Source organism: Nematolebias whitei, chromosome 17, assembly GCF_014905685.2.
Source record: "Nematolebias whitei isolate Nwh7 chromosome 17, NemWhi1, whole genome shotgun sequence".
In the NCBI taxonomy this organism is placed as follows: domain Eukaryota; kingdom Metazoa; phylum Chordata; class Actinopteri; order Cyprinodontiformes; family Rivulidae; genus Nematolebias; species Nematolebias whitei.
Window position 1 is genome coordinate 3334305 of NC_056514.1, and position 11273 is coordinate 3345577.

At 41.7% G+C, this 11273-nt stretch overlaps 2 protein-coding genes across 3 annotated transcripts in view; one reads left to right on the forward strand and one right to left on the reverse strand.

Moving 5' to 3' along the window:
• The window catches only part of cavin1b (caveolae associated protein 1b), a 35468-nt gene extending 30125 nt beyond the window's left edge, over window positions 1-5343 (reverse strand). For both annotated transcript variants that reach the window (XM_037691145.1, XM_037691144.1), the window contains exon 1: window positions 4546-5343. In XM_037691145.1, the coding sequence (XP_037547073.1) occupies window positions 4546-5067 (522 nt within the window). In that variant the 5' untranslated portion in view covers window positions 5068-5343. The remainder of the gene's footprint in view (window positions 1-4545) is intronic.
• A 5522-nt stretch (window positions 5344-10865) lies between these two features.
• LOC119423735 (V-type proton ATPase 116 kDa subunit a1) overlaps window positions 10866-11273 on the forward strand; it is a gene marked incomplete at its 3' end in the record, with an annotated part of 51933 nt that continues 51525 nt past the window's right edge. Inside the window, 1 exon segment of the mRNA XM_037691142.1 lies at window positions 10866-10927.

The following is an 11273-nucleotide window of genomic DNA, read 5'->3' on the forward strand; positions in this document are numbered from 1 at the left end:
TAACATGTTATGACTGATAAGTTACTAACATGTTATGACTGATAAGTTACCTACATGTTATGACTGATAAGTTAACATGTTATGACTGATAAGTTACCTACATGTTATGACTGATAAGTTACTAACATGTTAAGACTGATAAGTTACTAACATGTTATGACTGATAAGTTAACATGTTATGACTGATAAGTTACCTACATGTTATGACTGATAAGTTAGTAACATGTTATGACTGATAAGTTAGTGACATGTTATGACTGATAAGTTAGTAACATGTTATGACTGATAAGTTACTAAGTACTTTGATAGAACATCACTTCAAAGTTGACTGATCTGTCCCTTTAAGGTAGCAGCAGTTCATGTTGGTTTTGGTTTGTCCTTCTAAGAATTAAACTGTTTCTTTCAACTGAGGTCGTTCAAAGAGTTGCAAGAAATCCAACGCCAGAGGGAAAACAGAGAGTTAGGAAAGCTGTAACTGTGAAGGAGGCAGTTCCAACCACTGAAACCACTGATCTGCCTCTCTACATGTTCCTCCCTAAAAAAAAAAACAACAACTTACATTTAACTAAATTGATCAAAGGATAATTAAGCAGTTAGAGCTTTGTTCACCAAACTAGTTTGTGACTATATTCACAATGTATTGTTAAAAGAAAAAAATATATATAATATAGACATCTCTTTCCACAGCCTCTTCCAGCTCTTCTAGGAGGACTCCAAGGTGTTCCCAGGCCAACTGAGAGACTTAGTCTCTCCTGTGTGTCCGTGGTCTTCCCCGGGGTCTCCTCCCAGTCGGACATGCACCTCCCTAGGGAGGTGCCCATGGTAGATGCCAGAAGCACCTCAACTGGCTCCTCTGGATGTGGAGGAGCAGCGGTTCTGCTCTGAATCTCTCCTGATAACTGGACTTCTCACCCTGTTTCTAAGGGAGAGTCCAGCTACCCTGCAGAGGAACTGCCTGTATCTTGTTCTTTCGGACGCTCATGACCACAGGTGAGGGCAGGAACGTAGACTGACCAGTAAACAGAGCGCTTCGCCTTACAACTCAGCTCCCTCTTCACCACAATGGACCAGCACAGAGTCCGCAATACTGCAGACGCTGCACCAATCTGATTGTCAATCTGACGCTCCATTCTTCCCTGACTCGTGAACAAAACCCAGAGATACTTGAACTCCTCCAGAAAAACCATCATCATATTTTTGATTTCTACAGGTTTGCATAAAACCTGTTTCCAAACTGAAACGTCACTAAAGCAGTTGACTGCATTACTGTTCCTGTAAAACCTCTAGTTCAATTTGTTCATGAAGTGAGTCCCATGTATTAACTGCAGGTCCTAAACAGATAAACAGCATTGTAACTCACAGGGGGAGCTGAGTCCATCCACTGCTGCTTTAAAAAACTATCTCAGCTTCAAGAACAGCCCTGGAGCACAGAAAATTGAAAACAGAGCAATGTAGTGTGCGACTGTGCGTACATGAATGCGCACGCATGCTAAACGATGATGAATTCTTTGTTTTTTGGCAACCATAAATAAACCCACTAATCAAAAGTAGATTTATGATGTTCCCCAATGAAGAAAGTCATTAAATTCCTTCCATGATAAGATCAGCTTTTCTTGTTTATAGTGTTCCCTGCTCATCTGTACATCATTAGACATTAAACCCTGCTGTGCCAGGACAATGAAGCACACTTCTCACTTTTCTGGGGCATATCAGAATGATTTTTGTGCACATTTACAGTTAGAAGCTAAAGCTGGAACACAAACTCCTGCCCAGCGTTTGGATAGCAGCAGAAAGAGTGAGGCTGATCCAACTCATAATGTCTGAGTCAACGATGGAAACTCTGAATGTTCCTGTCCCGCTGAAAAAAATGAGAGTACACACACACATACACACACACACACACACACACATGCACACACATGCACACACACATGCACACGTACGCACTGGAAACTCACAAAGTCAAAAGGAATCAGGGCCCTTTCCCATGTGTTCTCTTGTTAAAACAGAACAAACATGTAGCTTCTTTCAGCTGACCTTTCTGCTCTCATGCCTTTACATGAATGTTTTTTAACTGGTGGCGCAAAAACAGTGATTCTAGTTAAATCTAATAAGGATTGTACAGCTTGTCCAGGTTCTTACTCCATGTGTGTTGAGCTGGTGTGCTTCATTTAGGAGCAGAGCCATCACAGACACACCCATGTTTTTCTGCTTTCAATGTTGTTTAAGTATTCTGCCAACATGTGCCTACCACGGGCATGAATTAAAATCTGCTTCAAAACTTTTTCCAAGCAAATCACGATCACTTGGAGCATGATGTTTTTTTCTGTTTAGAAGTTGTATTTTATATTTAGCTTACCCTGAAAAAAAAGAAAACTAAACAGCCACTGGCCAAAAGGATGGACCAGCACAGAAGATCATCATCATCAGGCCAGGACTCTGAGGTCTACACTCATCTCCAGGTCAGAGGTCACTCTTTCAGGGATGAAGATGTTCACATCCTGGACAGAGAGGAACGATGGTTTGAGAGAGGAGTAAAGGAGGCCATCTTTGTGAAAAGAAATCGTCCATCATTAAACAGGGGTGGAGCCTCCGGGTTCAACTGTCCCCCTCTTACAATGCTGTGATTGCTAGTATCACTCAGCCCTCTGTGAACAGTAAACAGCCATCAGGTGCTAATGACCCATTGTTAGGCTGATGGTCCTTCTTGAGCATGTGATCAGCTGGTTTTGGTTGTCAGCAGCAAACTGTCCACCATGAGAAGGTGCTATTTATAAGACTGTTTGTTGCAGCTCCTCAGACTGAATAAGTCTTTTGGATTAAAGACAAAACATTTCAACAAGGTTTTTTTTATTTATTATTTTATAATCTGTCCAGAGGACCTGACTCAACTTTGTTAGATTTTTCCACCTGGATTATTGAACATTACAAGTATTACAGTTTCTAAACTGTGGACAAACTTATGTTTTGTACCAATAAAATGAAATTTTATGAAGAAAAAAAGACATTAAAGGTCTTTAAGTATCTTATTAGACAAAAATAAATAAATAAATTCAGCACCCTGAAGGACATGTTGAAATTGGACATATTTTGGTCCACATACAGCCCGCTGATGAGGATATAAACATTTTGACCTGCAACAAGCTGGTATGTCTCAAACGGGCACCTTAGCGTGTAAGTGTTGACATCACAACTGGAGCAATAGTGTTATCAGGTAGTTGCTGGGGAATCTGACTGTCAGAGAATGCCATGTAGACCTATTAGACAGTACTAGCAGCACTTGATGGAGTTTGACAGAGGTCACAATGTGGGCTTACATGAGGCCCGGTAGTCATTTTGTGCAACTTCTCAGTTTGTAGGACCTGCAGGTGTCACAGTGGTCTGATGCTGGAACCAACAGGCACGTGACAGACAGTGAACAGTCTATTAATCCAACATAGAACCATACCAAGGAAAGATTATCGTACTGTGCACCAAGGATTACAGAACTCTACCACATCTGCACCTCCCATCTTTGTCTAACAAGGTTGAGTCAGGTCCTCTGGACACAATCTTCTTGTTGAAACGTTTCGTCGTTTATCCAAAGGAGTTCTTCAGTCTGAGGAAGAAGAGGACTGAGACTGAAGAAGATTTTTGGATTAAAGATGAAATGTTTCAACAAGAAGAATCTGTCCAGAGGACCTGACTCAACCTTGTTAGATTTTTCTACTTGAGTTATTGAGCATGCATCAGGCTTCCATCCCTGTGTTTCACATGATCAGAGATGAAACTTGTTTCTGCATGACCACAAATGACAGCCAACCTGTCAAGTCGGACTCAGCACTGATCTCCTGGATCTGAGGGTCAGGTCCAACTTGCTGCAGGAGAGGACCCAACAACCTTTGATCTGCATCCAGTCACTGCTTCAGTCCAGGCCTGAGGGGGGCCACACCCTGCTGACACGGGACCAGCCGTGTTTCCCTACAGTCAACACTGTTGTCCATCTGATCTGATGTTATCATCGAATACTTTTCAACAAGTGCACTTTCATTTAAGATCATTCTATCACTCTCTAAGTTTGAATTTCTTCCTCTGTCTTTAGACTCGGACCATGAGCTAATTAAAACTAAGTACATCCAAAATTCAGTAAATGTATTTTTATGAACGAGTGTCAGGAATTCATTCAAACAGTTTGTGCCCACATGAAACAAACACAAAACAAAAAATAAATGGGGTATTAAAGGTACTACGTGTTAGAGTAGAAGGTAAAAGTGGTGAAAATATGAAAACTTTTTTCTTTACTTTGTACGTCATGAGAATATTCAAGATAATATGAACCTTGACCCAAAATCATTTCTATCTTGGCAAAGTTAGATCATTTTAATTATATTTTACTAATTTAACATGTGACCCAATAACTAAAGCACACACTGTAAACTGGATCCATTGGTTAAGTGCCACACCCATCTTCATCAGACGTGATGCTCTTAACATGGCCTCAAACATCAGACAAATGTAACTCAGTAAGACACAGAAGGATGCATGTGCTCATAGAAACACTCTGACCTGGTAGACCATGACTTTAAAGTTGCGTCTCTTGAGCAGCTCCGCCTCGTTGCTCTCCAGTTTCTTGATCTGGCCCCCTTGCTTTTCCAGCGTGGCCTGGACAGTCTTGACGTTGACGCTCACCTTGCGCACCTTCTCCATCATTTTGTTGACACTGTTGGACGTGGTGCTGTGGCTCTTGGTTAGTTTGGTCAGCTCGCCTTGGATGCTGGTCACTGAACGCTCCATCTCCTGCTGCCTGGTCTCGAGCCCGCTTTGGGTTTGCTGGATCTGGTCCACCGCCCCAATGATCTTGTCAAGCAAAGACAAAATCGTGGCCCCATTTGCCAGCGGGTCCAGCTTCCCTGCTTCGTCCTTGTCCTCATTGGTGTCCCCCTCAGAGGATTGGTCTTTCTTAGCTGCAGCAAGGACATTGTCTTCATCATCTGAGGGTGGGAGGTTGACCTCGTCATCTGAGATTTCAGTCAGAGCTTGAAGTCCCAGCTGGGCACTTGAGGGATCCAGTTCTTCCACGGCTGCCATTCTGATTGATTTGGAACAACTTTTTTAACTTCTAGATTATTTTCTTCTTCGTCGTCTTCTTCTTCTCTTGATTTCTGCTCTTTACCCTTCCTATCTGTACCAACTCATATGTTTCTTTATGGCATGCAGCCACTGTTCTTCTTCCCTGTCTGTAGTTCCTGGAGGCAGACCAGTTTGTAAGGGGAAACCAGCAGTGATAGAGACCACCACCTATGTGTTTGAATGCCAGAGCAGGCAGAAAACCCCAGTGTGAAGTCACAGCCTACAGGGTATTTTCTCTTCAGTCCCTTTTTCCACTGCACGCCCTCTCTCCTCAAACTCCTCCCTTTTCTCCTCCTGCTCGAACTCCACTCTTCAGCTCTACCCTATGATTCACTGACCCCCCCCCCCCCCCCCCCCACCCCCGAGGAGAATCACAGATCACAGTGTGGACATGGCTGGAACAGTTAACTTGTATACAAGCTGAGGCAGAACCGTGGAGGAATGCTGGGCTTCATCTGTTCCTCTCTCTTCCTCCGGTGCAGTGAGGCTCGATCAGAGCCACCAGGGCAACAAACAGAGGAAAACAAACAGTTCAAATGGAAAATGGTGCTGCTGCCGGTAAAGACTGTTTCTCACTGCCTCCCACTGTCATGCACCATGAAAGTACCAACTGGATGTATCTCTAAACTATCTGGTGTGGAAGAAGTGCAGACTGACCCCAGCACATATTCTGAGCAGAATGTGCAAGAACTTTATTTAAAATGACCACAACTCAAAAATCACCATCATTTAGTCACTTTTACAAATATTCTGCTCGTTCACAAGACATACTTCAAGACCTACTCATTCCATGTTTTATTTTTTCCATAAAACTTTTGCAATAAATGTTTTGAAGTCAACACTGTCAGTTTGCCAAATATTTCATGAAACAATGGACAGATTTTATCTCAACTTTCTAAAGTAATCTGTGAATATTTCTCTACATGTGATTTACTTGTGGCGTCAGTCTAAGTCAAAACAGATAATCAACATTAGCCAACACGTGTGTGCTTATAACTCAGTCAGTTTGACAGATATTGAGCTAATATATTTATGTGGTGGTAGCTGAGAGTCATTCACAACAAATACTCTGAGCGTGATTAAAAAAATGAATACAACTCCGTTATCTTTCAGCAGAAGATGATCTTGGTCTAAACCGCTGACATGAAACGTGGCTGGCCAAAAGATAAATTTGAGTTTTCTGGATAACTCTGACCAAAGAAAATAAATTGATTGAAAGTGATTGGCTTCCTTAGTTCCTTCATTTCTTATCCCCGGTTGTAGATAGCACTTTGAATGTTCTTAGTTTGGACAAATAGAGAGGAGTGATGGGGCTAACAGCTAGTCCAAGCGTTGCCTAAACAGAATTGCTGCCATCCTAAAAAGAGCCAGGTCATTTTTTGAAGTGATGCTGTGTCTAATAGTTAAATGCAGTAAATATCAGGCACGAGATCAGTCAGAAAGCACAGAGAATGGAGAAAAAAAAACGTAAGTCTGCGCTGGCTATGCAAATGACTAGCCCAAAGTAGGGCCTACTTTTTATTGATTTTCAGACTTATGAAACAAGTCTTTCACAAAATGTGCTAAAACACTACATGGGTACAGGTTATTGACAAAACATCACTTCACAAATCTCACACTTTCCATTTGACATTACTCCAATCTCAAAGATTTCACAACTTTGCACAGAAATGTTGTTTTAATAACTTATCACTATCGATTTTATATTGCATTTATTTTAATATTTCAGAGCTTTTTACATAAAATTTTGCTGCAGCCATGGTAATATATTATTGCAACTGGAATAACTAGCTAATTTTAAAATGATTGCAGTCTGAAGGTTTTCTGCACACGTGTGCATCTTGAAGATCACATGCACCATATTAAATCTGATGGTTTGACACCTTCCTCCAGGGTTCAGCTCAGATTAGAGCTTATTTATTTCAGGCTTCAAATGCACCACTTGAAACAAACAGATATTTGTGTTCTCTCTGATGAAATACTTTGTTCACACATTGCCTCTGTCTCTTCACTCACTTCACAGCTAGTACTGTGCTGTTTGTAGCAAAGAGACTTTGGGTTAGAACATTTATCAAAACCCTCAATAAGGAAATACAATTACCAGTTACTTTGCTCAATGGATCAGAAGCATTCAAACTAAATAAAACAATATCACTTTCGACAGATTTGGAATAGAGATTGTAATAAATAAAAAACATGGAAAATTATGCAAACTTTCATGTAAGTAAAAAAATCACAATTATTTTCTTGCAACTTTCCATTTGGTGTTCTGTGTTTTCAGATTTTCACAGTGCTTGTGTATGCTACATACAGTAAGGTCAAGGACTGGTTATAAGAAATATTAAATATTTTACGTATAGTATATGGAAATCAAGAGCCTAAATATTCAAACTTGTCTGGCTCTCATTTATTTTGTGTATAGAGAGAATTCTCAGAGAGGAGAGAGTGGTGATCAGAGCAGACGTAAATGTTTTTCATTCATTCAAACTTTATTTTGTCTCATTGAGCCACAAGGACTCATTTACACGAGGAACCTGTTCTAGAAAGAACATATAAAGTACAGACAACAACAACAGTAAAATGGACATGTTGGTGAAGGAAACAGAGGGGATGAGGAAGTGATGGGTAAGTTGGGTTAGCCAAGAAGAAATATGAGAGTGAAAGGACTGAAGAGAGGAGACAGGAATATACGGAGATGGGACGAAGAGCAAAGCGGGAGGTATCAAATAGAAAGCAGAAGGTGTATGATGAGTTGTATGGGAGGCTGGACACTAAAGAGGGCAAAAAGGTCTTGTATATCGATTGGCAAGACAGAGGGATCAGGTTGGAAAGGATGTGCAACAGGTTAGGCTTGTTGAAGATAGGAATGGTAATGTTCTAACAAGTGAGGAGAGTGTGATGGAAAAATGAAAGAAATACTTTGAGGAGCTAATGAATGAAGAGAATGAAAGAGAAAGAAGAGTAGAGGTCATAGAAACTGTGGACCAGGAAGTGGGAAACATTAGTGAGGGTGAAGTCCAGAAAGCTCTGAAAAGAATGAAGAAGGGGAAGGCAGTAGGACCTGATGACCAGTGGAGGTTTGGAAATGTCTTGGAGAGATGGCAGTGAGGTTTTTGACTCAAATATTCAATGATATATTTGAGGGGGAGAAAATGCCTGAGGAATGGAGAAGAAGTGTGCTGGTGCCCATTTTTAAGAACAAGGGTGATGTACAGAGTTGTAGCAACTACAGGGGAATTAAGTTGATGAGCCACACAATGAAGATCTGGGAGAGAGTTGTGGAAGTTAGACTTAATGGGAGGTGACTATCTGTGAGCAGCAGTATGGTTTCATGCCAAGAAAGAGCACCTCAGATGCCATCTTTGTTTTAAGGATGCTGATGGAGAAGTACAGAGAGAGTCAGAAAACTTCAGTGCCGAGAGAGGAGGTGTGGTGTTGCATGAAGAAATCTGGAGTGGCAGAGAAGTATGTTAGACTGGTACAGGACATGTATGAGGACAGCAGGACAGTGGTGAGATGTGCTGTAGGAGTGACAGATAGCTTCAAGGTGGAGGTGGGAGTGCATCAAGGATCAGCTCTGAGCCCCTGCTTGTTTGCTTTGGTGATGGCCCGACTAACAGATGAGGTCAGGTAAGAATCCCCATGGGCGATGATGTTTGCAGATGACATTATGATCTGTGGTGAGAACTGGGAACAGGTGGAAGAGGTGGAGGTATGCACTTGAAAGAAGAGGAATGAAAGTCAGCTGTAGTAAGACAGAGTCCATGTGTGTGAATGAGAGGGAGGAGGTGGAACAGTGAGGCTACAAGGAGCAGAGGTCACAAAGGTGCAGGACTTCAAGTACTTGGGGTCCACTGTCCAGGAAATGGGGAGTGTGGTAAAGAGGTGAAGAAGAGAGTCCAGGCAGGATGGAGTGATGGAGAAAAGTTTCAGGAGTGATTTGTGACAAAAAAGGTGTCAGCAAAGATCAAAGGAAAAGTTTACAAGACAGTGGTGAGACCAGCTATGTTGTATGGTCTGGAGACAGAGACATGGACAAAAAGACAGGAGACAGAACAGGAAATGTCAGAAATGAAGATGTTGAGGTTCTCCTTAGGAGTGACAAGGATGGAGAAGATTAGGAATGAGATCATCAGAGGTACAGCACAGGTTGAACAACTGGGAGATAAAGTTAGAGAGATCAGACTGAGATGGTTTGGACATGTCCAGAGAGGAGGGACAGTGGTTTGGACATGTCCAAAGGAGGGACAGTGGGTATACTAGTAGAAGGATCTACCAATGTACCCACTGTCCCCCCTCTGGATGAAAGCTGCCAGTGAATAAATCTGAATAAACAATGAAGATCTGGGAGAGAATTGTGGAAGCTAGAGTTAGAGAGAGGTGATCATTTGTATAAATAATGAATAAATAAAGCTGCCCGGACAAAGACATCAAGGAAGGCCAAAGAGGAGATTTAATTTTCATTCAACCTTTATTTCTACAGGTTAGTCTCTTTGAGTCACTAGGACTCATTTTCAAGAGACACCTGTTTTAAACAAAGACCACAGATGAGGTACAGACAACAATAAACAATCATATAAAAGCATATAAAATGATAAGTAAATAAAAAAAGATATCGTAAAACAAAACAAAAACAGCTACATTATGAAGCGGTGTAAAATACTAAAACCAGGAACATGCCTACATTGATTTTTGCATTGAACTTAATGATTTTTTAAAATCCCTTAGAGAGATCAAAGTCGACAACTTCACATCTTTTTGCAAAGTGTTCCAGGAAACAGGAGCGGAGAAGAAGGCCCTTTTGCCAAATTCAGTTCGCAGTGAGGGAACACTGCAGGTGGTTATGCCTTGAGAGCGCACGCTGTAGCTGCAATGACGAAGTGACATGTAGGAAGAGATGTATGAAGTCAGCAGACCAAGAAGGGATTTAAAGATGAAAATGTACCAGTGGGTGAGTGAAGTTAATGATGACCAGTTAACCAGTGGATACAGAGTGCAATGATGAGTAGGGTAGTTACAGTCAGTTATGAATCTTAGTGCACCGTGATAGGCAGCGTCCAACATCTGCAGCATCCAACATCTGCAGCATCCAACATCTGCAGGGTGCTGTAGATAAATGGATGCAGTTAGAGAGGACTTGGACTAGATGGAGAGAGGATGCAGAGGACAGAGTGAGATGGAGGAGGATGATACGCTGTGGCAATCTAAAAAAGTTTCTACTTTTATTTATTTATTTTTTAACCTTTCCACCGACTTCACTTTTTTAAGAAGAAGAAGAAGAAGAATTAATTTTCAGAATCCAATCAGTTTTCTTGTGACTTTAAAAACTAATTCGGTCAAATCATTTTTCACTTTATATTTTCTAAAGAATCTTCAGTGAATGTCACGACTTCATCCACGCATCACGCACGTCACCGGCTGTGGTGTAAAAATGCACTTCCGGTAGCGGTTTCAAAATAAAATAACCGACGTATTCGTCGAGCGAGCAGTATTATTTTTGCATTTTAGAAACCGTAATATATTCTACAATAACACAATGCTCTTTTAATAGAATGATTAAAAACTTGGGCTTTAGATTTATTGTATAAAGAGCATTTTTGTGAAGGTAAACGTGTGTAAAACCTTTGTTTAGAGGGGGCGTGGTGGAGCAAAGGTTAAAGGTGAGCCTGTGATTGCAGGTGTCGACCGATAATCGGGATGATCCAAAATAAAATAAATAAATAATCAAATGACTAAAACTTTTATTTTGTACACGTACATCCGGTTTGATCTTCAGCGGTGACGAGGCTCGGCAGCATCAGTGACGGGCAGGAGGCAGGTGAGTGGACAGGCCGGCACACAAACCTTTATCAAACTGTCTGTGTCGGGTGGACGTGTGTCTGCCACAGGAGGGACAGGAGGGACAGGAGGGACAGGAGGGACCTGTCGGCTGCCAGCGTTGTTTTAAACGGGAACCGTCGTTTGTCTCGCGCTCACGTTAGCAAACACCGTCATGACGCTTTACATCCTGGAGGATGGGGACAATCCGGGATGCTCTCCTATCAGTTTACAGAGACCGTCAAGATAATCCTGATAGCACATGTCCCTAGTCGAGTTCACGTCTGTGTTGGAATCAGACGGTGCTGACGCAGTGAAGGGTGGATGAGGAGCAGAGGCGGTGCTGA